This window comes from Polyodon spathula, chromosome 16 (assembly GCF_017654505.1).
Source record: "Polyodon spathula isolate WHYD16114869_AA chromosome 16, ASM1765450v1, whole genome shotgun sequence".
Classification (NCBI taxonomy): Eukaryota; Metazoa; Chordata; class Actinopteri; order Acipenseriformes; family Polyodontidae; genus Polyodon; species Polyodon spathula.
Genome location: NC_054549.1, coordinates 20,532,526 through 20,560,473, shown reverse-complemented (window position 1 = coordinate 20,560,473; position 27,948 = coordinate 20,532,526). Strand labels below are relative to the sequence as shown.

General features: G+C 47.2%; 1 protein-coding gene across 1 annotated transcript; it reads right to left on the bottom strand.

Annotated features, from left to right (window-relative positions):
• Positions 1–19: 19 nt before the first annotated feature.
• Positions 20–27,259, bottom strand: LOC121328966 (host cell factor 1-like). The gene is made up of 28 exons (XM_041274121.1): positions 27,243–27,259; positions 26,317–26,546; positions 22,455–22,603; positions 21,640–21,800; positions 18,656–18,864; positions 18,298–18,382; positions 17,952–18,058; positions 17,242–17,421; positions 16,300–16,647; positions 15,584–15,726; positions 15,031–15,213; positions 14,009–14,233; positions 12,770–12,871; positions 12,229–12,451; positions 11,725–11,867; positions 11,185–11,323; positions 10,096–10,316; positions 7,669–9,079; positions 7,162–7,343; positions 6,824–7,069; positions 5,708–5,969; positions 4,534–4,845; positions 3,585–3,716; positions 3,032–3,162; positions 2,524–2,709; positions 1,756–2,053; positions 1,476–1,542; positions 20–1,329 (listed from the first exon to the last, which is right to left on the bottom strand). The coding sequence occupies exons 1-28, from the start codon at positions 27,257–27,259 to the stop codon at positions 1,287–1,289; spliced, it is 6,135 nt and encodes a 2,044-aa protein (XP_041130055.1). The 3' UTR covers positions 20–1,286.
• Between the last annotated feature and the right edge of the window lie 689 nt (positions 27,260–27,948).

The window sequence follows — 27,948 nt, the reverse complement described above, 5'->3', positions numbered from 1 at the left end:
CAGAAAACAAGTTATTGTTCAACCTTGCGGGGGGGAGGGGGGGAGGAGGAGTATTTTTTTCTTTTCTAGACTGCTTAGAAAAAGGCTCCAATATATATTTCAAATAAGAAGCTTTTAAAACGAGTGTCGGACAGGGGGGGAGACAGAGGGAGGGAGGAAGGAAGAGAGAGAGGTTAGTGGAGAGACTTTCTCCCCCGAAAAACACTTTGGCATACAGAAATGAAAAACGAAGAGGATAGTCCTCGCTTCTCCCATTATGTGTGTTTTTGTTTTAAACAGTTGCCTTCTGTCCAAGACAATATCCAACGAGGTCTCAGGAAAATAAAATAAAATGCATATTCCTTCTGTGATGAAAAAAAATAAGCAAACAAGATTTAACAAAATAAAACCTTGCTTCGATTTTTTTTGTCCTATGAGAAAAAACTATAAAAATAACAAATTATACACGCACACAAAAACATCTATTACATGACGAGCCTTCCCAAAATCAAGAACGCGAAGCCTGGGATGGCAGATAAGACTACTTTGCAACACTATTGCGAATGGAAACGAACCTTGTAGTCTTCCTCCTCCTCCTCTTCCTCTCGATTTTCCCAGAGAACGCACAGTGCTTGTGGAAGCACGGGAGAGAGGAATTCTCTCCTTTCAATTTGTCTGAATATTTCCATTGCATGCTTTTATTTAAAAAAAAAACAAAAAACAGCAAGTGCTTTTTTAAATCAATTTCTTAATTCCTATTATTGTTTTAATTGCATTTTCTTAAGCTAGACTTGTAAATACAAATAAAAACCAGGCTCGAGTTGTGATGACGTCACCCGTGCATGAGAAGATTTTGTTTTGCTTTCTAATTGTACGGGGGGAGGAGGAGGTGGCAGTACTAAAATAAGACTGAAAAAGCATTGTTTTATTTAATGACAGTAAAAACCCGTGCCGTGGCAGCTCTGTACAAAAACAACTAAAGCAAATACGTCTGTCGTTGGTTTTAGTTCATTATCAAAAAACTCATGGTAAAAACAAAAGTGCTTCCCTCCCTCCCTCCCTCCCTCCCTTCCTTCCTTCCTTCCTTCCTCCCTCGCTCCCTCTCCCAGAATAACACAGTCCTCATCTTCATTGTAATAGTAATAATTGTAATAGCAATACAAAATGAAGTTGGAAAACATCTCTCTCTCCATTCCTGTGTGTTTGGAGGGAGTGCTGCGGCCCCCACTTTGCCTCTCCCCCCTTCCCCTTTTTGGGGTGATCTTGCTGGGGGAGGGTTTGGGGTAACAGAATCATGGCCCGAGACATTACTGGCCATCAGATTTTGCCTTCTTTGGACCGGAGGGTTTCCTGAAAGTGAAAAATAAAAAATAAATAAAAAAAACATGATACACATGGCAAAATAAATATTTATTACAAAAACACATGAGACACACACAGACTTTGTTCTCTCTTTGTCTGTGTGTGTGTGTGTGTCCCTCTCTGGTTTTACTCACACTTCAGGGGACGAGGAGACCGGTCTTTTCACTGCTGGTTTGGCAGCTGAGCCGTCTTTACTGGACTCTGCGAAAAACAAATGAAGGGTTTTTAAAACCAAAGAAAGAAAGAAGTGGAGGAGTGAGGAGAGAGAAAGAAAAAAGAGGGGACAGGAGTGAGAGGAGAAAGAAAGAGGGGAAGACAAAGATGTGAGGAGACAGAGAAAACAGAAGGGAAGGAGTGAGAGGAGACGAAGAAAGTAAAAGTAAGGAGTGGAGTGAGAGAGAGATGGCAGCGTACCTTGCAGCCACCGAACCTGCGTGGCCGGCCCGTAGCCCTTCTCGTTGCGGGCGGCGATGCGGAAGATGATGGCCGGCTTGGTGGTGTAGTCGATGTGTGCGTTGGACAGGCTGGAGGACTGCACCAGGCAGGAGGGGCTGGGCCCGCAGTACACACGCATGAAGGCCAGCTGGGCCGGGGACGAGGCCTTGGGCTCCCCAGCCTGGCTGCTCTGGATCGCCAGGTACACAGAGTACTCTATGATCTTCCCAGAGGTGACTGAGGGGGGCTCCCAGGTCAGGTGAGCTCCGTCCGGGCTCTGAGAGAGGAGGGAGGGAAGAGAGAAAGTGCGCAAGAGGGAGACAGGGGAGAGAGGGAGCACAAGACAAACACATAGAAAGTAGAGAAACAGAATTTTAAAATCATGTACAATACAAGAGACAGCATTTATGTTGCTTAAAAATATTATATATATATATATATATATATATATATATATATATATATATATATATATATATATATATATATAATATATATATATATATATATATATATATATAATAAAATTTATTTTTTCTTAAGCATATTAATTAGATAAGTGGATAAAAAGAGACGGGACACAGACGGATGTACGCATCGTCGGACGAAGACCCCCTTTAATCCCCAGACCCTAACAAACGTCTCCAAATGGACAAACGACAGACACCAAAAAGAACCACCATCACCACAACACCACTACCACCACACAACTGGTGAGATTGGAAAGCCCTCCTCAGTTACGCCCACCTTGCTGATCTTGATGGCGCAGGGGGCCCCTGGGAATCCCGGCAGGCAGGTCTTGAAGGCGGAGATCTCGCTGAAGGAGCCGCGGCCGCAGGCGTTCACTCCTGCCACGCGGAACTTGTATGCCGTGCCGGGCTGCAGCTCCAGCTTCTTCAGCTGGTTGTAATCCGGGATGGGAGCAGTGTCATCCTGAGGGAGGGAGGAGAGAGGGGGAGGGAAAGAGGGAGGGAGACAGAGGTAGGTAGAGAGGGAGGTGGAGAGACAGAGAAGGGGAGAGAGCGATAGGGTGAGAGAGAAAGAGTTAATTTTAGATGACTAGAATGAATTACTTCAATCCAGTGTTTAATAAGCACGGTCTCAAATTTTCTTTTTGTAGCAATCATACATTTTAACTTATTTTTATTGAATACAGATTTTTCTGTTATTTACTGGCGTAAAGGCTTTGTTAGCGGCAGTGTCACTCACGCCTCCGGCGGGCGTGTCAGTGTGTGCGCGTGCCAGTGTCACTCACGTCTCCGGCGGGCGTGTCGTCCGATGGCAGGTAGAAGTGAGTCACCACCATGTTGGTGGTCTTGATGACCCCCACGTCAAACCACTGGTTCTCCTTCTTCACAGGGGGCTGGGGGGGGCGGGGGGCGGAGCCTGCTTCTACACTTGGGGGGAGACACTGGTTCAGTTGAACAGAAGGGGGGTGGGGGGAGACACGGGTTCAGTTGAATACCGCCATCCTGTTCCATCCAATCAAGGTTTTACTACCAGCTTGATCAGCCCCAGTGTGTCTAGACAACAAGCTCAGGTGTGTCCGATTATTAAACTCTCAGTGAAACCAGAACTGGATCACATTGCTGTGCAGCGGGAGTCTTAATCCCATCCCTGAAATGCTAAAATGAACAGCTACACAGATAACCAACACATTAGCACCACGACTGTTACTATATACTACAGCATTACTACAATATCGCTATTATACTACGACTAATACAACAGATCATGCAAACTCTGCAGCTGAGAGGAATGTCTCCCCGTGTTCCTGTTTGGGACCACCCCCCACCCCGTGACCCGACACTTTACCCCGGCTGCAGACTCTATCCCATTGGCCACGTCCGCGAGGGCAGCGGCTGCCTGCATCTTCACTGGGCTGGCCACGGGCACAGCCACGGGCACAGGAGGAGCAAAGGAGCTGGAGGGGGCCAGACCTGGGACACAAAACAGTGAAAGGGAACCGTTAAAGAAAAAAAAAATAATATATGAAGTAACTTACAAAAAATAGATGGTGAGTAAGTAGATTCAAGAAAATGCACAGAGTCCTTTTCTTCAATCAGTTGCCAGGTTTAGAAATATGCAGGGAGTCTGGTCCCAGGTACAGGACAAGCAAAATACTCAAAATTACAATGTTTGCGTGACATTAAATACCCTTCTGTATAGATGGTCCACCTCCCCTTTCTCTGACATTAACCAATGGTCAAGGTAATTTAATTTATTGTGTGAGTGTTAATGTGTGTGTGTCTGTGTGTGTGGTCTAGTGTGACAACCTCTGAACTCAGTGCATTCTTCACACTCCTGGAGACAAAAGGTCCATACATCTGCCTTTTGTTATCTCCTTGCGACCCCCTTTGATGCCAGTGGGATTATCTCTTTTGATCTCTCTGAAGTCTAGAGCCTGTTCCCTTCTACTCCACAGCATTGTTATCTCATTAGCTTGCAGTCATTGTTGGGCAGTTTGTAGACGCATCGTCTCTATCAGTGGTTAGCAGTACATGCAATTTGAACCAAACAGTCTATCATCTGCAATATTAGTCTCTTTTCAGAAAAGAACACCAGTATAGCTCTGCTAGTCCACATGCGTAGCAAACCCCTAATCAATTCTCAATCCATGTTTTCCAACAATATAAAAAACAAGGATGAGTCTCCACTCCCTCCCATCCTCTCCACACTACTCCTACCTCCCTCCCTCCCTCTCCCCACAATACCTCCCTCCACTGCCCATACCCCCTCCCCAACCTCTCCACTCACTCTCGCTAGGCGGTGTTGCCCCCGCTGGCAGCAGTCCCGCCACAGCCCTGGTGACGGCGCTGGCGAGCTCGCTGTGGCCGTTGCTCTCGCTGGCCGGGTCGTTCAGGCTGTCTGCCGGTGCCAGGCCCTCGGTGGGCAGGGCTGCCTGGGACTGGCTCTGCTGCGCAGCTGCTGCGGCTGCGGCGGCAGCTGCCTGTGCCTGCGCCTGTGCCTCCTGCAGCTGGTGCTGCTGCTGCACCAGAGCGGCCAGCTCCTGTTGGGTCAGGACGATGGGAATGGTGGTGGAGACGGGGGCGTGCTGACCGTCTTGCCCTGTGGAGGAGGAGGAACAGGTTTCAGGGTTTTTAAGATTTTCATTAAAAATGAAGAAACTTACATTGGAAATGACAGACACTGAGAAACACTCATTAACCCTCTGCGGTCAGTTTATTCAATGCTTGTAAGGCGTGTCGGGTCCAATTTATTTTCACAAGCACCGTTTAAAATATTTTTCAGAGTAAAAGACATTGAATCGCAAAAAGACACTCAGCACTGCATCTCCAGCCAAGCCCCACCCCTTGTTCGCTGTATTTTTCACATACCTCTTTATAGACGTGCATACTGATAAATCCTCTCCTGATCACTCGTTTTATCATCAAACGCCTCAATAATGCGATCCACGTCATTATCTTATTGCTATAACATCTCAAAAAGCTCTGCAGATGTCTGTGATATTCTTTGAGCGCTGGATGCAGAAGCAGCTCTCTCCTTTGTCATGTCCGTGTTATCTCTGTCGTGGACGGGGCTATGAGATATGCCTCTTTTTTCGGTTTCATTTGGCCATTGAAAGGTTTTCTTTGAGTTTTCTTGAGAAACGATTAGACACCTGTGCTTGACGTATTTTTGACGATGTCGGACAGGAAAGGGAAAATTGTAATCTGACTGCGAAGAGTCATATGTTAATTTGGATTCATATGTTGTTTTTTCTGACTATGTGAACAAAGACACACATTTGCCCATTTTCCCATTGGAAATAGTGTTTTCAAAATATCACTGTCCTAGTCACTAAAGCAAAGTTTGTGGGGAATAATAGCCATTTTCTATACTTTTGAGGCATAAGCAACTAGGAAATAACACTTACTACCCCGGAACAAAAATTGTGTTACATAGTGATAATAAAGAAACAATCACTCACTCAACACTGCCTGCTGTGCGGCCTGCAGCACTGCCTGGATCGCCAGAGCCTGGGCCTCTTCTGTGGCGGCTGCCTGCGCTGCTGCCTCCGCGGCGGCCGTGACGGCCAGCTCCTCAGGGGTGAGCCCCGTCACCATCAGCGTGGCCCCTCCCACGGCCTGGCCCTCTGACATCAGCTCCTGGGGGAGAGACAGAGGATCCACCCCCTCGCCCGCGGACACGGATCCTGCGTCCCCCGCGCCTTCCTGACACTGCAGAGCGGGCTGGGAAACAAGGACTGGTGATGTGAAGCTTGCATTGTAACCCTGAATCAAGGACTGGTGATGTGAAGCTTGCATTGTAACCCTGTACTGCCCTGTAACACCTGCAAGTCAACCTGGATAAAGGCATCTGCCAATAATAAAGCCATTCACTACACCAAAAGCAGAGCAAGTAGCAACAGTGTTGTGTTTACATTCATTCATTCAACCCGAACAGAGCCCTTGAGCTCTGGCCAAAAGTTTTGCATCACCCTATGTTAGGATAGAGACAATTACAAACATTTTAAAAATTTAAATGAACATAATTCTATTTCTGTAAATCAAACTACAAAAATGACAAAGGCAAAAAAGTCCACACCGGAAGCCACAATAGCAGCACAGTGAGTATTTCACAAAGCAGTGTGGAATTCAGCATGTTAACAAGGGAACATTATTCAGCAGCTTTCATTGGACTCTATGAAGCTGAGTGAGTGGACTCTATGAAGCTGAGTGAGTTCATTCTATATAGAGGGTGTGTGATTCAATATGTTAACAAGGGAACATTATTCGGCAGCTTTTATTGGACTTTATGAAGCTAAAGTTCATTCTACAGAGGGATGATGCAAAACTTTTGGCCAGACCGGTATGACGTTCGAAATATGTAAAATTCGTTCTCTCTCTTGCAAGCTTGCCATTAAATCTTGTTTACTGAGTCCAATAAAAAAGGCATCACATCTCCTCTTTGTCTAGGATGTTAAATAAGACCTACAATAATAATAATAATAATAATTAATTATCTCAATCTTAAATTCTAGGGTGATGCAAATCTTTTGGGTCACAGCTGTAGACCGATCAGCACACACTCCCCCCACCCCCACCTCGCTGGCATCCATCCCCTCTTGCAGCTCCGGCACTGGCTCTCCTTCTCCCGTGGTCTCCATGAGCTCAGGCTGGGGCTCCGAGGGCTCCATCTGCATGGGCTCCGAGGTCCCCGGGAGCTCTGCCTCGGGCAGGCCCTCCGGCTGAGGCCCCCGAGCGTCGGGGCTGGAGGAGGGCTGGCTGGAGTCTGCCAGACCCGAGTCGTCAGGACAGGCCGAACCTCCTTCAGTGATGGAGGAGATAGACTGGGAGGAAATCAATCAATGAGCATGTTAGATCAATAGATTGGTGAGATAGATAAGGTTCTTGTGATCCTTTGAGGGCAGTCTTTACTCACCGGTACAGCGGGCCCCGGCATGGGTGTGGACTGTGTAACCATGGTGACTGCGCGGGTCTGCATGGTGGTGCTGGCAGGAGGGGGCGTCACCATGGATACAGTGACAGGGGCAGGAGGGGGCGTGGCTTCTACTGCTGCCGTGGTTACCGCCTCATCCTGGGAAGCTTCATCTGCCTGCTGGGCTGCAGGAGAAAAACAGGCAAGCAGGGTCTGAATGAGAAATGAGACAATCAAACAGTACAGAGAGAGAACAGAGAGAGAGCGACAAGCAAGCAGGATCTGAATGAGAAACGATACAATCAAACAGTACAGAGAGAGAGACAGAGAGAACACAGAGGCAAACAAGCAAGCGTGGTCCGAATGAGAAACGATACAATCAAACAGTACAGAGAGAAAGAATAGACAGAACGGACAGGAGAGAGGAGAGGGACCCACACACACACCAGAATGGAGATGAATCACTCCCCACACACACACAGCAAAACTACAATGCACAAGAAACCTTACCTCCGTTGTCCCCCATGTTGGACGTGGCCGTGGTGGCTGTGTTGGTGGTTCCGGTCTCGTGGGTCTCGCAGGGCGGGTTGGAGCACACTCTCTGCACTGGTCCAGTCTGGTCTGAACCCATTCCGGAAGCTGTCGTGGTGGCTGTGTTGGTGGTTCCGGTTTCGTGGGTCTCGCAGGGCGGGTTGGAGCACACTCTCTGCACTGGTCCAGTCTGGTCTGAACCCATTCCGGAAGCTGTCGTGGTGGCTGTGTTGGTGGTTCCGGTTTCGTGGGTCTCGCAGGGCGGGTTGGAGCACACTCTCTGCACTGGTCCAGTCTGGTCTGAACCCATTCCGGAAGCTGTCGTGGTGGCTGTGTTGGTGGTTCCAGTTTCGTGGGTCTCGCAGGGCGGGTTGGAGCACACTCTCTGCACTGGTCCAATCTGGTCTGAACCCATTCCGGAAGCTGCCGTGGTGGCTGTGTTGGTGGTTCCAGTCTCGTGGGTCTCGCAGGGCGGGTTCGAGTACACAGTCTGCCCCGCGATGCCTGCTTCAGACGCAGCCGTGGTGGCTGTGTTGGTGGTTCCGGTCTGGTGGGTCTCGCAGGGCGGGTCGGAGCACGCGGTCTCTGTCTGGGTGTCCAAAGCCACGGTGCTCTGGGACTGGGGGCAGTCGGGGTTGCTCACCCCGCTCCGGAGCGCCTCCTGACCGGACTGAGCGCTCTGCACGGTGCCGGTCCAGTCAGAGCCCATGTTAGAGCGGGCCGTGGTCGAGGTGTTGGTGGTGCCGGTCCAGTCGGACCCCATGCTGGAAGAGGCCGAGGTGGCCGTGTTCATGGTTCCCGTCTCCTGGGTCTCTGCTGGTGGGTTGGAGCTAGCCTTATGCGGATTCTGTGACGTTTCTGTCTGGCCCGAGCCCATGTTCGAGGAGGCAGTGGTGGCTGTGTTGGTGGTTCCGGTCTCGTGGGTCTCGCAGGGCGGGTTTGTGCACACTTTCTGAACCCCCATGTTCGAGGAGGCAGTGGTGGCTGTGTTGGTGGTTCCGGTCTCGTGGGTCTCGCAGGGCGGGTTTGTGCACACTTTCTGAACCCCCATGTTCGAGGAGGCAGTGGTGGCTGTGTTGGTGGTTCCGGTCTCGTGGGTCTCGCAGGGCGGGTTTGTGCACACTTTCTGAACCCCCATGTTCGAGGAGGCAGTAGTGGCTGTGTTGGTGGTTCCAGTCTCGTGGGTCTCGCAGGGAGGGTTGGAGCACACCAGGGTGACTGTGCCGGGCTGGTCCCCGGCCCCAGACTCACCGGCGATGGCCACTGCCGCAGCGGATGGCTCGGAGGTGGGAGAGGCCAGGATGGAGATGGGGAGGTCCTGGATGGGCTGCGCCTCCACACCGCTGGGGGTCGTGATGAGAGTCACCTGGGTGGCCTGGCTCATGGGCTGCTGCAGAAAACAAAACGAAGAACACAAAAACAAAACTGTTACACATTTTTGGATTTATCCAAGGCAACACAGGACAGCACAGGGTTCAATGCAAGCTTTGTATTTACAACAGAGTATAACTTACCCTGAGTACATGCAAATAACACTACTGCTACTAATACACAATTTGAGATGCAAGCTTTCTGAATTCACAGGGGCTGGACAGTCGTCAGGAGAGGACTCGGGAATGTCTCTCGAACGCACCTCCTGCTGTTGTAGTTTTCCCCAGTAACTGTGTGCAGTCCAATTACAATTTTCCCTTTCCTGTCCGACGTCGTCAAAAAGATGTCAAGCACAGGTCTCTAGTCGCAAGAAAACGCAGAGAAAACCTTTCAATGGTCAAATGAAACCAAAAAAAAAAGGGGCGTATCTCAACCCCGTCCACTACAGAGAACATGGACACAAACAAAGGAGATAACTGCTTCTGCATCCAGTGCTCAAAGAATATCAGACATCTGCAGAGCTTTTTGAGATGTTATAGCAATAAGATAATGACGTGGATCGCATTATTGAGGCGTTTGATGATAAAACGAGTGATCAGGAGAGGATTTATCAGTATGCACGTCTATAAAGAGGTATGTGAAAAATATAGCGAACAAGGGGTGGGGCTTGGCTGGAGATGCAGTACTGAGTGTCCTTTTGTGATTCAATGCCTTTTAAACCTGTTTTACTCTGAAAAAAAATTAAACAGCGCATGTGAAAATAAATTGCTTTTTTTTTTTTTTTAAATGAATCGATTCCATCTCAATTCTAGGTGAAGGCCAGAGAAAACGCACTCAACTTGACTGAAAGCAAGACTCCCACACCAGATCTAAAATTACGTTCATATAATTATTAGTATTATTATTTTCAAATTACATCTCAATCTTAAATTCCTATGGGGTGATGCAAAACTCTGGCTCTAGCTGTATTAAAATGGGCTGTAGGTCACAGACTAAAGGCTGGATGGTGACGCCCCGCAGAATTGTCCCAGGTACCTGCATGGTGATGCTGGCTGTGGACAGGCTGCCGGCCGTCGTCAGGCTGGTCTGCGCCGTGGACACAGTGATGGCCGCCGGGTTGATGACCTGGCTGGACAGCGTGGCGATGGTGCCCAGCGTGGTGATGGGCGTGGCCAGGGAGGCGTTGGCGCTGGCCACGCTGCCCCCCGCCAGGCTGGTGGACACTGTGCCAGTGACTGTACCGACGGTGGTCACTCCTGGGGAAAGGGAAACAGGATCAGTGCGACTCCCAGTAACTACGAAAGGAATCACTAGGATTCCCCATATCCCCCCATGGATAAAACAAAATCTACAAAAACTCATTATAAAAAAAAAAAAATTATACCAGAGAACAGTGCTAGCTGTGTAGCTTCTTAAAGTACACGCTCCTTGTGGATTTGTTTATCGAGCTCCTCTCAAAAAAAAAAGCTACTTGCATTTAAAACCCGACTGTTTCACAAAGTCGTTTAACAGCGCTACATTCTTCTATTTTAGCTTCTGATCTATTCTAAGCAGGGTTAGAAACTCACTCTGCTGCTCCCAGTCTGTTAATGACAGAAATGCAATCATAACTGCACAGAGTCACTAACCTAATAACAATGGAACCCGCGCATGCATACTGTACACCAGTTAATCACGGCAGCGTGAAACTACACTGAAACTAAATTCTCTCCCAGCTTTGGTGCGTGACGCTCCCACCGTTGCGGGCTTCAAATCAACTCTCCAGACCTGCCTGTTCACTCTTGCTCTCCATGCTCTCTAAGCCTGACATCTGCTACTAACTACTGTATTATGCTGTTATGTGTTCTGCTTTTTGCACTGTATTTAATGTACTATTTCATGTATTATGCTGCTATCATGTATTCTGCACTTTCCACTGTATTTAATGTATTATGCATTTCCACTGTATTTAATGTATTATCCATTGTGTGTGTATTACTGTATATCATGTATTCTGCATATCTGTATTGTGGATTTTCTTGTTGTTACTGCATCTTGTAAAGCGCTTTGAAAAGCAGCATATAAAATATATTGATTGATACCCCAGACTATATTTCACTCTGCCCAACCCTTCACTCCACCTACCCGTGGTTCCCTTAACCACCAGAGTGGTGACGTTTGGCTTGATAGATGACATGGTGACCGGGGTGACCAGCCTCACCCCTCCCATCGGGACGGTGCGCAGGTACGTGCCAGGCTGGCCTGGGGCGCCCTTCAAAACCACCTGCGGGGGGGGGGATACGGGATTATATTCCACAAAAACAAACAGACTCAAAATGTAGATTCAATGACTTCTGTTTCTAAGCTTTCTGCGGCTGCGATGAGTTATTCTTTCTACTGCACTCTCTGGAGGACACACACAGCAGAGTGCAGGAGAAAAGACAGGCTGTGCATTCCCTTCTATACAGAATGAACTCGCTCAGCTTCATAGAGTCCAATGAAAGCTGCTGAATAATGTTCCCTTGTTAACATACTGAATCACACACTTTGGAGTTTTCTCCCATACACTTAACATAAGACACTTTGGATAATAATAATAATAATAATAATAATAATAATAATAATAATAGCAGCAGCAGTAAGCAGTGGCACTGTACAGTGGTGCCCGTTTGGCGCAGCACTGACCTGTGTGAGCCCCTGCTGGCCGGGCCCGCTGCTCAGTTTGGGCATGGCGGTGATGAATTTGGAGGGGGTGCCGGTACCGGACGTCATCATCTTGGTGGTGATGATGGTGATGGGAGACTTCATGCCCTGGCTACTGGTCACACCTGGAGGAACAGAGAGAAACATCACCACCATCTAATCATTAAGCAAACGCTTTTATCCACAGCGACTCAGTGACTAGGGGGGTGAACTCTGCATCATCAACAACTGCTGCTGCTGCAGAGTCACTTCCAATAGGACCCTGTTTGTTTTACGTCTCGTCCGAAGGATGGAGCACAAGGAGGTGAAGTGACTTGCTCAGGGTCACGCACACGCACACACACACACACACACACACACACACACACACACACACACACACACACAGCGAGTTGGTGGCTGCTGCAGCGTCACTTCCAGTAGGACCTCGGTGTTACGTCTCGTCTGAAGGACGGAGCGCAGTGTGAACAGGTGAAGCGGACTCACCAGTGACCCCGGGCTGGGTCATGATGGCAGACATGGGGATGGTCTTGATGATGGTGGTGGTGCCAGGTTTGCTGGCCGCGGTCGGGGACATGCTGCTGATGCCCAGGATGGTAGGCTTGTTGCCCGTGACGCCAGCCTGTGACGTGGTGATGATGGTGGTCGGTTTGCCGTCAGCAGAGGTGACCAGCTTTAGAATGGTGCCAGCTGGAAGCTGCCCTTTAGCCTGGGAAAGAACAAAAAAGAGAAAGAAAGGAGTTCAGTACTGAATATAAAACGCTGCAGGGATGGAAGACTCCTGTTACACAGCAGCTTCACCCAGTCCAGGTTTTACTACCAGCTTGATCAGCCCCAGTGTGTCTAGGTAACAAGCTCAGGTGTGTCTGATTATTAAACTCACAGTGAAACCACGACTGGATCACACTGCTGTGCAACGGGAGTCTTACTTCTACACACTGACACACTGTAAAAAAATAAAAACAAAACAATGTGTTCACTTGCGCGGTGAGATTAATCCCCCCTTCCCCAGATTACAGCCTCTCACCTGTATGAGCTGAGCAAGGGAGTTTGACGTCGTCTGTCCCGTGTGCGAGGTCTGGACTGGTTTCGTTTGCACCACAGACATCACTTTACCCAAATTGGAGATCTAACCAGACGAGAGAAAAAAAAAACTTGACACATTCGACAATCTAGAGACAGATAGACTGGTACATCATAGTAGTATTACTATTATTATACACAGCATCCTAGTTCATATTGTATTCTAGCAGTGTTATACACATCATCCTAGTTCATACTGTATTCTAGCAGTGTTATTATACAGCATCCTAGTTCATATTGTATTCTAGCAGTGTTATTATACAGCATCCTAGTTCATATTGTATTCTAGCAGTGTTATTATTACACACAGCATCCTAGTTCATTTTATATTTTAGCAGTATTATTATTATACACAGCATCCTAGTTCATATTGTATTCTAGCAGTGTTATTATTATACACAGCATCCTAGTTCATATTGTATTCTAGTAATGTTATTATTATACACAGCATCCTAGTTCATATTGTATTCTAGCAGTGTTATTATACACAGCATCCTAGTTCATATTGGATTCTAGCAGTGTTATTATTATACACAGCATCCTAGTTCATATTGTATTCTAGCAGGGTTATTATTATACACAGCATCCTAGTTCATATTGTATTCTAGCAGTGTTATTATTATACACAGCATCCTAGTTCATATTGTATTCTAGCAGTGTTATTATTATACACAGCATCCTAGTTCATATTGTATTCTAGCAGTGTTATTATTATACACAGCATCCTAGTTCATATTATATTCTAGCAGTGTTATTATTATACACAGCATCCTAGTTCATATTGTATTCTAGCAGTGTTATTATTATACACAGCATCCTAGTTCATATTGTATTTTAGCAGTGTTATTATTACACTCAGCATCCTAGTTCATATTGCATTCTAGCAGTGTTATTATTATACACAGCATCCTAGTTCATATTGGATTCTAGCAGTGTTATTATACACAGCATCCTAGTTCATATTGTATTCTAGCAGTATTATACACAGCATCCTAGTTCATATTGTATTCTAGTAATGTTAAACTGCACTTACTCTGTGTAAACTACACTATTGTAAATATGAATTTTGCATTGTAACCCTCTGCTGCCCTGTACAAGTCGTCTTGGATAAAAGCAAAGCAAATAATATAAAGCCACTCTCTCATGCTGGCAGTGGAGAGGAGTGGGTGGCTGCGGGACTCACCAGCGCGCTGCCCCCAGGCATGGTGATGGGGCTCTTCACCAGCGTGATGGTTTTGGTGACTCCTCCCACCACGGTGGTGACGACCTGTGTTTGCTGTGCCACGGTAACGGTGCCGGATTTGTGCACGGTGATGATGGGTCGCGTGGGAGTGCTGCCCGTGGACGTGGCGGAGGTGCCCACCTGAGCGGCTGCCGTCTTCAGCATGCGCGTGGCGGGGTTACTGACCTGACAGAAGTGTGCAAGTACAGCTGGGGTCAAAAGCATTTCAAAATATATCCATGACAGTATCACTGTGTGAAAGAATAGAGCCGGGGTCAAAAGTTTTACAAATTTTAAGATGTAGACTTATTTAATTTAGATATTTTATTTAACATCAAATAATATAACTACAAAATATCGTAAAAAACAAAGTCTATACCAGACATCATAATAGTAGTACAGTGAGTATTTCATGTTAGATTTGGAAAAGCCACATTTTTTACAGAAAAACTCTGGAAAACTCCAAAGCAACAGTGTGTTAACAAGGGAATATTATTCAGCAGCTTTCATTGGACTCTATGAAGCTGAGTGAGTTCATTCTATATAGAGGGTGTGTGATTCAATATGTTAACAAGGGAACATTATTCAGCAGCTTTCATTGGACTCTATGAAGCTGAGTGAGTTCATTCTTCAGGGGGATGATGCAACAGTTTTGGCCACAGCTGAACAGTTACGGACGACGTTGTGAACACTGAGAAACTTTCACCACTGAATTTACAAAGTTTCTCAGTATTTATAAAGGCGTTGTGCAGTTAGCATTTCTGTGGGAAGGGGGAGTGTAGAATACCTACACCCCCTCCCCCCCCCACAATCTTAACCTAAGACCCCCCCCCCTCCCCCCCCCCCAGTAAATGGATTTTGGGGGGGGTGGGGGGGGGGGTGTGACGTCAGAGTTGCAGGTGAGCTTCAACATTGGGAAAGCCCTTCAGTGGGAACGCTCATGGCTGAATTCAGAGAGGTTTCTTGCAGCCGAGCCTCGTTACCATGATTGGGGATGCCACCTTGACCGCAGACGAGCCGGATGTCAGGGCCATCGTCTTGACGATCGTGGCTCCGGCCGGAACGTTCAGCATGGTGGGCGTGGCCGAGGGCGGGATCTTCTGGGTGGCAGCGGCTGCAGCAGCCAATGCGGCCATCCCGCTCATCTGGGGGCTGCTTCCCATTGACTGAGGAAACAAGCACAGAAAAGAACGAATAAATTGACTGTTTGAACCTTTGAGAAATAAATTTACAAGCAACCACAAACAAACACAATCCAGTTACATCTCCCACGCTTCACATTAAATCAACACACACAGTGTAAGCATGCTGTTTTCAACACCAAACTGGAATGGGAACCGGACTCCTGTTGCTCAGCAGCGTCACCCAGTCCAGGTTTTACTACCAGCTTGATAAGCCCCAGTGTGTCTAGGCAACAAGCGCAGGTGTTTCCTATTATTAAACTCCTAGTAAATCCAGGACTGGATCACACTGCCGTGGAACGGGAGTGTTATTTTTACACACAACAAAACTTTTTTTTTTTTTTTTTTTTTTTACCTGGCCACTCTGTGTGGGCATGACCATCCGCACGCCGGCAGGAAGTGAGGTCACGGTGACAGGAGACTTGCCGGCCTGGCTCGCATGCCTCACCGTGACGATGGAGGTGCCGCTGGACTGAGGTGCTGCCACCTTGAGGATGGCTGGGGAATAACAGCAGCATGCACAGGTCAAAGACAGGCAATATTTTTTTCTAGGAACTGATTAAGCTACTGTTGACATTTTTAAAGCAATTTTTTTCCCACTGTTTTTAACAAACACACTGCATGATTTAAAAAAATAAAGAGCCTCTCTCTAACAGTGGCAAGCAGAGGGTATATCTTTGCTTTCGATATTTGTAATAATTTAAAAAGAAGTTTCAAAAGATAAATGAGAAATTCAAGACACACTGGAAGAGACAGAGCGACAGCAAAAGACAGAAAGAGAGAGCAAAATAGACCAACAGAAAGACACACACAGAGAAACAGCAACAGAGGCAGAGAGGTACAGTAATAGAGGAGAGAGCGAAAGAGACAGAGAGGGAGAGACAGGTGAGAGCAAGAGAGAGAGACAAGCACAGGAAACACACACACAAACAGAAAGACACAAACAAACAAACAAACATTCACACAGAGAGAGAAAAAAAGGCACAGGCATAGACTGTCACAGAAGCACACAGACACACACACACACAGCAAGCAGCAGTGTGTATATAATCTGTATCTCTGATCCCTGACCTGGTCCCCGGGCAGTGGAAGCCCCCAGCGGGCTCCCTGGCACGGAGGGCAGCACCGGCAGTGCGGAGGGGGCGTGGGAGCCAGCCTGGGGCAGCAGGGTGACCCCGGAGTGGGGCAGGCTCTGGGCGGAGGGGGCGGAGGCCGCGGGGGCGGGGCTCTTGGGGTGGCTGGCGGGCAGCGAGGGCGCAGGGTTCAGCACAGGAGAGCTGGCTGCAGTGGCTGCAGGGATGTCGTATTTCTGTAGCTGCAGCAGGTAGCTGTCCGCCGTGGGCACCGCCCCCCAGCTCACCTCCAGGGAGTTGGTGTTGGCTCGGACCAGCTGCACTCGGGACGGGGCAGGCGGCTTCTCTGTGGGGGAGGAGGGTGAGGAAAAGAGAGATTAGATTCATTTTCAGTGGTATTTATTCACTCCAAACTGGAACAGACCAAGTGGAGTTTTGATGGAGTTCTTAATTCTGCTCAATAGAATTTGGTAAAGATCCCCTTTCAACAGAATTTCAACAGTGGTATTGGTACAGAGGTGAAGAAACAATTTTAATTTTGTGTGCGTACCTGTGTGTAGAGCACTGTGTGTGTGTACAGTGTGTTCGTACAGCACTGTGTGCGTATAGTGTGCTCGTGCCTGTGTGTTGAGCACTGTGCATAGTGTGTTCGTGCCTCTTTGTGTGTGTGTGCGCCTGTGTGTTCGTGCCTCTGTGTGTGTGTGTGTAGTGCACTGTGTATAGTGTGTTCGTGCCTGTGTGTGTGTGCCTGTGTGTTTGTGCCTCTGTGTGTGCATGCCTGTGTGTTCGTGCGTGCGTGTAGAGCACCGTGTATAGTGTGTTCGTGCCTGTGTGTTTGTAGAGCACTGTGTATAGTGTGTTCGTGCCTGTGTGTGTGTGTGTATATAGTGTGTTTGTGGCTCTGTGTGTATGTCTATTCACACAGCACGGTGATGCTCACCTGTCTCCAGGTACCACAGGTCCTTGCAGCACACCTGGTTGTTCCAGGCCTTGCGGTAGCCATCCCGGCCGCTCCACACGTAGAGGCGCGAGTTGATGGACACGGAGCAGTGTCCTGCCCGCGCGCGCGGGACATTATCCTCCAGGGTATCCATCTGAATGGGCTCCCATGTCATCGAGTCTGAGAGGGAGAGAGAGAGACAAGACAACACACACACACAAACAGACAGAAAAGGCAGGTCAGTAACATCTTCAAGCACAAGCAAACTTCCAGATATAGAACTATCTCCACATTATCATTACGCAACCCGAACACTCCCCCAGTCATCAAAAAGACGTCAAGCACAGGTCTCTAGTCATTTCTGCCCTGGAAATAGCAGAGAAAACCTTTCAATGGCCAATTGAGACCGAAAAAAAAATGGTGGCATATCTCATAGCCCCATCCACTACATAGATAACATGGACACAAACAAAGGAGATAACTGCTTCTGCACCCAGCGCTCAAAGAATATCAGACATCTGCAGAGCTTTTTGAGATGTTATAGTATTAAAATAATGACTTGGATTGCATTACTGAGGAGTTTGGTGATAAAACGAGTGATCAGGAGAGGATTTATCATTTAGCATAGGATTTAGACTTGACTAAACGGACCACAGAGGATGCTGCTCAGCTATAATAATTGCTGTTTCATTCCCCCGCGCTCAACCTACCCAGATTGAGACAGGCCAGGGTGTTGGTGCATTTCCACTCCTTCTCGTGAGTCGCTACCTTCACATCATCCATGACAAGAGGAACCCAGCCACCAAACACGTGCATCCTGCAGAGACCAGGGGGGGGACAAAGATAGAGAAAGAGGAAGGGGGGAGAGGCACAGGGTTATTAAACACGAGAAAGGGTTCTCCCTCCAGTCCAGGGCAGGGCTTGAGCCCAGCTCATATTGCTACAGACAGTTCTATCTTTAAATAATAAATATAAACACATGCACCAAGTCAGCGCAACCAGCTTTCAAGGGGGAGGGGGGGGGGGGATAAAGGCAGACCAGCACGTGGCACCTACTTGTTTCCGATGGTGGTAGCGGAGTGCAAGCTGCGTGGCAGAGGAGCCGTGCCACTCAGGGTGGGCTTGTTCCATGTCAGAGTGTCTGCCAGAGACAGAGAAAAAGAGACACACACACAGAGTTAACAGGAAGTTAAAAACTCACACTGGCCCAGATGCGCCCGGTCCTGAGATTCAGAACCTGAAGTCTGCTATTGACAGGATCAGGATGCAAGAGAGGAGATCTCAATCTCTCCCGCGTGTGTGCCTCTCCCTCTAATATGTCTCCGATATGCCTCTGTGTGTGTCTGTGTGCACGAGTGTGCATTTGTCTGTCTCCCCTCTCCTCCCTCATGTATACGCCTTGCTGTCTCCTCACCGATGTCGAGGGTCCACAGGTCCCCGAGCCGGCAACCGCTCATGCCCCCGTAGATAACGAGTCGGGACTTCTTACTCTCCTTCTCCGTGTAGACCACGGCGGTGTGGCTCTCCCGCGGGGGGGGCAGGACCCCGTACGTGATAGGCACGTCCCAGCCGACCACGCTGGAGCCCGCGCGCAGCTCCAACACGTACAGGTCATTCAGATACCTGCACGCACAGAGAAGAAAAACACACAACACAGGCACAAACACACAGAGCGACACAGAGAGACAGAGAAAATGTAGGTAAGTTAGTTTTCCTAAAATAAAGTTATTAAATTTAAGACTCTTTAAATGTATTTTTTTTTTTTTTTTTATATAAAACACACAGGTTCCAATGTTTAAACTTTGAACATGGTATAATCTGTCACTAATCAGAAAAGCCATCTTGAACAAATCACCCTCACCCCCCACTGTAAAACGGGAATGTACCCCAAACCCTGTATACATGTGTGCCCAACACTGCCATGCGATTGCAGAAGACCGACCACTGACGAGACAGCCTGACAAAGCTCAGACACACAGGACAGGTCCATCTGAAGGCTCGCTGGATCCAGCGGTGAGAAAAAGGGGTCTTTGTACCAGGAGGTTCAAATCCAGTGTGTGTGTGTGTGTGTCTCCTCTGTGTATGGGTCTCCTCTGTGTGTGTGTGTGTGTCGCCTCTGCGTGCGTTCGTTTCTGTGTGTGTGTGTGTCTCCTCTGTGTGTGTGTGTGTGTCTCTCCTCTGTGTGTGTGTGTGTGTGTCTCCTCTGTGTGTGTGTGTGTGTGTGTGTGTCCTCTGTGTGTGTGTGTGTGTGTGTGTGTCTGTGTGTGTGTGTGTGTGTGTGTGTGTGTGTGTGTGTGTGTGTGTGTGCCTCCTCTGTGTGTGTGTGTGTGTGTGTGTGTGTGTGTGTGTGTGTGTGTGTCTGTGTGTGTGTGTTGTGTCTGTGTGTGTGTGTTTCTCCTCTGTGTGTGTGTGTGTCTCCTCTGTGTGTGTGTGTGTGTGTGTGTGTGTGTGTGTCTGTGTGTGTGTGTGTGTGTGTCTCCTCTGTGTGGGTCTCCTCTGTGTGTGTGTGTGTGTGTGTGTGTCGCCTCTGCGTGCGTGCGTTTCTCCTCTGCGTGCTTCTCCTCTGTGTGTGTGTGTGTGTGTCTCCTCTGTGTGTGTGTGTGTCTGTGTCTCGTGTGTGTGTGTCTCCTCTGTGTGTGTGTGTGTCTCCTCTGTGTGTGTGTGTGTCTCCTCTGTGTGTGTGTGTGTAACACACCTCCTCTGTGTGTGTGTGGTGTCGTGTGTGCCTCCTCTGTGTGTGTGTCACTCCTCTGTGGTGTGTGTTGTGCCTCCTCCACACACACACGTGTGCGTTTCTCCTCTGTGTGTGCACAGGTGTGTGTGTGTGTGTGTGTGTGTCTGTGTGCGTGTGTCTCCTCTGTGTGCGTGTGTTCTCCTCTGTGTGTGTGTGTGTTCTCCTCTGTGTGTGTGTGTGTTTCTCCTCTGTGTGTGTGTGCGCGTTTCTCCTCTGTGTGCGTGTGCGCGTTTCTCCTCTGTGTGCGTGTGCGCGTTTCTCCTCTGTGTGTGTGTGCGCGTTTCTCCTCTGTGTGCGTGTGCGCGTTTCTCCTCTGTGTGTGTGTGCGCGTTTCTCCTCTGTGTGTGTGTGCGCGTTTCTCCTCTGTGTGCGTGTGCGCGTTTCTCCTCTGTGTGCGTGTGCGCGTTTCTCCTCTGTGTGCGTGTGCGTGTTTCTCCTCTGTGTGCGTGTGCGCGTTTCTCCTCTGTGTGCGTGTGCGCGTTTCTCCTCTGTGTGTGTGTGCGTGTTTCTCCTCTGTGTGTGTGTGCGTGTTTCTCCTCTGTGTGTGTGTGCGCGTGTTTCTCCTCTGTGTGTGTGTGTGTGTTTCTCCTCTGTGTGTGTGTGCGTGTTTCTCCTCTGTGTGTGTGTGCGCGCGTGTTTCTCCTCTGTGTGCGTGTTTCTCCTCTGTGTGTGTGCGTGTTTCTCCTCTGTGTGTGTGTGCGTGTTTCTCCTCTGTGTGCGTGGCCACACAAATAGGGACACACACACACTCGCACAATCTGTGTGTGTGTGCGAGGTTTCTCCTCTGTGTGTGTGCGTGAGTTTCTCCACGCTGTTTCGCGTCTGACGACACGCACCCACGCCAAAGAGTGTTTCTCCTCTGTGTGTTGTGCCAAAGTTGAGCACCTCACAGCTGTGTGTTGTCACTCGCCACCCGTGTGTGTGTGTGTGTGTGCGTGTTTCTCCTCTGTGTGTGTGCGTGTTTCTCCTCTGTGTGTGTGCGCGTGTTTCTCCTCTGTGTGTGTGTGTGTGTTTCTGTGTGTGTGTGTGTGTTTCTCCTCTGTGTGTGTGTGTGCGTGTTTCTCCTCTGTGTGTGCGTGTTTCTCCTCTGTGTGTGTGTGTGTGTGCGTGTTTCTCCTCTGTGTGTGTGTGCGTGTTTCTCCTCTGTGTGTGTTTCTCCTCTGTGTGTGTGTGTGTGTGCGTGTTTCTCCTCTGTGTGTGTGTGTGCGTGTTTCTCCTCTGTGTGTGTGTGTGCGTGTTTCTCCTCTGTGTGTGTGTGTGTGCGTGTTTCTCCTGTGTTTCTCCTCTGTGTGTGTGTGTTTCTCCTGTGTGTGTGTGTGTGTGCGTGTTTCTCCTCTGTGTGTGTGTGTGCGTGTTTCTGCCTGTGTGTGTGTGCGTGTTTCACCTCTGTGTGTGTGTTTCTCCTGTGTTTCTCCTCTGTGTGTGTGTTTCTCCTGTGTTTCTCCTCTGTGTGTGTGTGTGTGTGTGTGTGTGCCCCTGAGCAAGTCACTTCACCTCCTTGTGCTCCGTCCTTCGGACGAGACGTAAAACAAACGAGGTCCTATTGGAAGTGACTCTGCAGCAGCAGCAGCTGTTGATGCAGAGTTCACCCCCCTAGTCTCTGTGAGTCGCTTTAGATAAAAGGGTCTGCTAAATGGCTCCATTATTAATCTGTGCCAGCATACCTGGGAATGTTGTTTTTGGGGTCCTCGCTGTCGTTGGCCAGACCCCCGAAGAGGTAGCACTTGTTACCCACGAGGGAGAAGCTGTGCCCCAGGCGGGGGCAGGGAGGGGGGCCATTTTTGGGGGCTTTGGGTTTCAGCTTCTTCCATTCCCACCTGCTGGCCTGCAAAAAAAAAGGAAAAAAAAAGCATTAACAGGGAAGGCAAAAGAAGACTCCCACTGCACAGCAGTGTGATCCAGTCCTGGTTTCACTAGGAGTTTAATAATCAGACACACCTGAGCTTGTTACCTAGACACACTGGAGCTGATCAAGCTGGCAGTAAAACCTGGACTTGGTGACACTGCTGTGCAATAGGAATCTGATTTTGTGTACTGTCAGTATTTATCCACCGGGGGTAGACAAACAAACACACAAAAAAATAAACACAACGATCTTAAAACCACTGCATTGGGTGTAATGTCAGCATATATCCACCACAGGGACAAAGAAAATATAAACATCAGGCTTAATATTATTGTGCAAACACCACTGTAACACATTTCCAAAAATTCAAAACAAACGCTGCTTCGAATGTTGCATAAACACGACCGCGTTCGCATTCGTTCACGTGGCAGAACCCGAAAAATGAAGAAACGCTCTGCCACTGACACCCTGTGTGTGTGTGTGACCCTGAGCAAGTCACTACACTTCCTTGTGCTCCGTCCTTCAAATGAGACATAAAACAAACGAGGTCCTATTGACAAACGAGGCTGAATGACTAGATGATAACAACAACAGTTAAAAAGATTGAGAGGTAGTCAACGCTGGAGCCCCTACCTGCAGCTCGTACAGGTCGTTGCTGTATTTCCCATACTCCACCATGCCTCCGAACACCAGCAGCCTCGTCCCGTCGCACACGAATCCATAGGCAGCGCATCCCGGAGGCACATCTCCACGCACTGCCGGAATGAACCACTGGTTTGTGGCTGGAATAAAAAAATAAAACAATTAACACACACACAGAGACACAGGCACAGAGACAGACATCTCAAAAGAGGCGACTTCTCTCAGCGTTTCGGTCTGTTTAACACTGTCACAGGGAAAGCGTGTTTGAAATCAGAGGAGGTACTTGAGGGCTTTTGATGGTGTGGTGGAAACTGGACTCACTTATTTGTCTTGAAATCTATCAGTGTGTCTGATGTCATTTACCACATGGCTAACAATGTAACCCTCTGCTGTTCTATTGAAAAACCTCCAGGCATCGTGGGACTCAGTCGATTTATCCGCTTAAAATTTTCCTTTATTACTTCTGTACTGTACGCGGTTTAAATTGGTTTCTTCAAAAGCTAGATGCAGGTCGGTCACGTCAGATTTAACCCTTTGCGGTCCTGTGTCGGACCAGGTCCGACATTACAATTTTCCCTTTCCTGTCCGACATCAAAAAGGTATCAAGCACAGGTCTCTACTTGTTTTTTCTCCGGAAAATAGAGAAAACCTTTCAATGGCCAAGTGAGACCGACAGGAGCCGAAACAAAAAGGGCGTATCTCATAGCCCCGTCCACTACAGAGATAACACAGACATGACAAAGGAGAGAGCTGCTTCTGCATCCAGCGCTCAAAGAATATCAGACATCTGCAGAGCTTTTTGAGATGTTATAATAATAAAATGATGACTTGCATCACATTGAGGAGTTTGGTGATAAAACAAGTGATCAGGAGAGGATTTATCAGTATGCACGTCTATAAAGCGAACAAGGGGTGGGACTTGGCTGGAGATGTAGCACTGAGTGTCCTTTTGCAATTCAGTGCATTTTAAACCTGCTTTACTCTGAAAAATAAAACTTTTAAACAGCGTGCATGAAAATAAATTGGACCCCACGCGCGACAAGTGCTGAATAAAGGGACAGCAAAGGGTTAAATGTTGAACGGCAGGATCATTCTTATTGCCATCCCGATAGATTTCTAGCTAGCAGGTGTCAGCTGCAGTAAGTCCGGCAAGCAGCGCGCACCAGGTGTATCAAACAGGAGAAAAAAATACAACACACACACGCACACACACAGTGTTTAAACTGATCGGCACAAATCGATCAGGGAAACCTTTTGCAGGAGCAGGTCTGTACAGTCGAACTCAGCGGCTTCGAAGAACACTGGAAGACAAATCCAACGGCAAGCGTTTCCACTAGAAGTCTCTCTCAGTGTCTTCAACAGAAACACAAAAAAACACTTAAGCAGCGATTGCTTCGAACACCGCTGGGTTTTGTGCAGAGACCTGGCACATTTCATTCCAAACTCAAAAAAAAAAAAAAAAAATTTGAAAAAGGCTCCTTGCTTCCTTGGAGTCAGGTAATGTGCAGACCGTGAGGGCGGGAGCAAGCTGTAGGGGGGTGGATTTCTCTGAAAAACGTCCTTGTTGTGATCAGGAAAGGTAACAGAAATTATATACAGACTATTCCACAGGGTTATGCAGATCTTTTGGTCACAGCTGTGTATACTGGACACAGCAACAGGTGTTCCCAGGGGATGCAGGGATGGGAATGAGGCTCCCCTTGCACAGTGGTTTGATCCATTCCTGGTTTCACTAGGTGCTTAATAAATCACACACCATATCCATACTGTGGCTAAATCAAGCTGGCAGCAGTAAAACCTGAAACTGGGTTTAATAGCTGTATAACAGGAGTCTTATTTCCATCCTTGAAATATGCCTAACTAAACTAGGCACCAATGAATTACTAAATTACATGCGTCAGGCTGTAATAAAAATACTGAATGCAAATTAAAAAATAATCAATAATGCCTATTTAATACAAGTGTTTTTTTTTTTTCATCTGGCAATCAAAATAGTTTCGTTTTAAATTCATGGTACACCGCCACAAAGGCAACTCACATGCGCAAAATCTCGGAACTGCATTAGGTTAGCTGGCGTCTGCTGTCGAGTCACTATGCAGTGCTCAATGCTTCATTTAAATCTAAAAGCGTAGGGAAGACGTCTTAAAAAAAGCACACAAAGACACTGGCGCCAGCAAATACCCAATTCTCCTCCCTCTTTCACAAAGCAAAACAGTGCTTCATACCGCGGCACTCCCAATGTAAGCAAGATCTGCAGGCGTCGCAAACCTTTTTTTTTTTTTGCACAAATGGCGCAGCGCTGTTTATTAATATTAATTTACAGACGGTCTCCCGAGCTTCTGCTGTTCAGGTCTTTGTATTAATGACTGATTCGAGACTTCGCCGCCGGTTCCGTGTTAATTTCAATATTTGAATTTCACGACGTGGCGCCCAGCTGTGACATTACTGTACACAAGAAATAAACAGATTGAGATAGCGCGTAAAACAACAACGAAGGGCTATGTACTATTTCTGCATCTCTAAAATAAATACTCCGCCAGCACATTACACCAGACAGACCCCTCTCTCTCTCTGAATATGAATCAACGTTACCGGAACAACATCAAGAAATAAAAAATAAATGTGCTTATTAATGTCTCTGCCCGCTTCACGAACCTAGCTTTTAAAATTAAAATATGACGTTTTCCGTTTAAACCCAGCCGAGTGTCGAGGAGTCATCCGTATGACAAATAATCCAACAAATACGTCACGTAAATATCTACGAAAATTAACTGCTGGATCAGTTTTATGTTTTTTTTTTTTTTTGTTTGTTTTTGTTTTTTTTTGGAGGGGGGGGGGGTTGTGGCGTTGTTGTGGTAAAAATATAGTATTTTTTCGTCCGTCTGACTGGATGTTTGCGGGGAAAAGCGTCAGGCCTAACGGGACTGCGGCACCCATTTTGAGCTAACCCGCCATTTCTCTTTGTATTTTTTTTGAGGCCACTTCTATAGACTTACTGCACACAGCTGAATATTTACTGTTTCTTTCCTAAAAATATTAACACACAAACATTTATACAATACTAGAGGTCTATAATATATATATATATATATATATATATATATATATATATATATACACACACACCACTAAATAAAACGTGCAACAATTATCTTGTAAAAAACTGTCACTGTGTTTAGCACATTTTAATTTGTCAACTGCTTGCAAAAATGCGGCGGTAATCCTTTATTACGTTTTCAAAAATATAAATATATCGTATTTGAGTAACATTGCGCAGGTCGTAGCTGACAGCTTTAAAAAAAAATAAAAACAACAAGTGCGCGGGTCTCTGGCTAACAACACCTGCAAAATATCCACTGAACACTGCCAAAGCATACTAAAAAAACACTTACCAGCTACCGGAGCAAAACAAACAAATAAACACTATCGTTATTCCCTGTCGCTCCCATTCACAACGATCAAAATACCATAAGCTGCACAACAGTAATACCAAATAATGATAATAATAATAATAATAATAATAATAATAATAGGTTCTACTCTAGCAGAGTACCGCTCGCATCTTCAAATTAAAAAAGTTACACAACTTGTATTCAAAACACTAATCCGACTACAAAAAAAATAATCTGTATTGCAAATTACCTAACTGCACTGAAACGTGTGCATAAAAACGCATCACTACATTGTCATCAGACAGTGACTGCTGCGTGACAGCTCAGCTAACAGAACATATGTAATAATAATAATAATAATAATAATAATAATAATAATAATATAAATAATAATAATAGCACCGGTGCAGCGCACTAGAATGGTGTGTTTTATTGTTACTTCTGTAAATGCACGGTCTTACCTGTGTTGTAGACGTGCAGCTCGTCCACGATCCCCTCATTTCCCCCTCCGAACACCACCATCAGCTCCTTGATCGCCACGGCGCGGTGGCCGTGGCGTGGCCGCGGAACCGGACCGGACCAGCCCAGGACCCGCTTCCACCGGGGCTGCAGAGGCGAGCCGGCAACAGCGCCGCCGGGCAGGGCCGGGGCGTTGTGGGGTCCGGAACCCACCGAAACAGCAGATCTCCATTTATATATATTTTTTTTTTTTTTTTTTTTCTTTTCTTTATAAATATTAAATTGAACGGCAATTATTATTAGAGACGAGGGGGGAAAAAACAAATGTTTTGTGGAATAGTCCCGCCCCCCCCCCCCGGCCGCCATTTTAAGGTGATTATTTCCTAATGTTTATTTATTTCCTAGCATCTGGAGTCTATGGGAGCCGCCATTTTACCACCCAATGCAGAGACCGAAGATACGAAAGCCGGCGAGAGAGAGAGAGACGCAAACCGGCTTGAGCGCGTCTCCCGGGGCAGGAATACCCAGCCCAGAAACGAGGCGACCTGCTCCCCTTCGCGGACGGTGTGTCCCCGGCTCCTTTCCCCCCAAAGAGACGCTGTGTTTGCGGCGGTTTAGAAGATTTCTCCGGGTGCAAAACCGTGCCAAACCATGGGAGCAGCCATCTTGTGTGTACAAAGCGTCTCTCCTCCCCCTCCGCCGGGCGAACAAATGGCGGACCAAAAAAATATATATATTTAAAAATCACAAAAAAATAAATAAATCACAACACAAACGGTAACAATCGCTCCGGTGTTCGGTAAATCGACACTACGGGTTGACAATGCCGCGTTGCCTTGAAAGAAAAGAAGGAGTGCTGACTGGGTTATTTATTTATTTTTGTTTAAAGTTGGAGCCGCTTTCGAGTTCCCTCAGATTGCACGCATACCTATTGGGAGCAGCCATCTTGCGAACAAAAATATACACACACTTTACTCTCCTCCCCTGAATGGGGGAGAAAAAAACGAGAGTAGGCTTTGTCGCCTGGGCGGGTTATAATAATAATATCAGTATATTCAATAAAATGAAGAAATCGACCATTTGCTTCCCCCCTCTTCTTTTCCCCGCACAGACACTCCCCACATTAATACAGACAAAGGAATTAGTTATCAAATGTAAACCGCAACAATTCCTTTATTACTTTAATTGTACCACCACAAAAAAAGCAACTTATAATTGTAAATATAGAAAATAACTGTTTTTTCTAATTAAAAGATAATTATCGCAGCCGTTCTCGGACCCCCCCCCCGGCCCCGCCAAAAACAAATTACTATATGAAACAGACAAGAAACGTACTTTAATGTTTACGCTGTTACTGAATAAACACACATATATATACATATATATATTTTTTTTTTTGAAGTGCCGTACGGAAACTATTTTCGCTTTTCTTTTTTCATGCGCCGCTCCGTTTGGGAGCCGCCATCTTGTCGACAGCTTAAGTCTCTCCTCCCTCAAGAAAAATGGCGGAGCTCGAAAAAAAAAATACAAAAACAGACAACAGTGTTCAATGTAATACGCGGAGAACTTACTCTCGAGTTTTTAAGCCTTGAGTTTTGTTTGTTTTTCGCAGGAGATTGGAAGGCGGCCGCTTC

Coding starts and splice junctions, on each gene's coding strand:
- LOC121328966 (XM_041274121.1), bottom strand. Junction 17,422..17,951: donor CCTGGCCTGTCTCAATCTGG/GTAGGTTGAGCG, acceptor TCTCCCTCTCAG/ACTCGATGACATGGGAGCCC. Junction 3,717..4,533: donor GGCAACACCGCCTAGCGAGA/GTGAGTGGAGAG, acceptor TTTGTGTCCCAG/GTCTGGCCCCCTCCAGCTCC.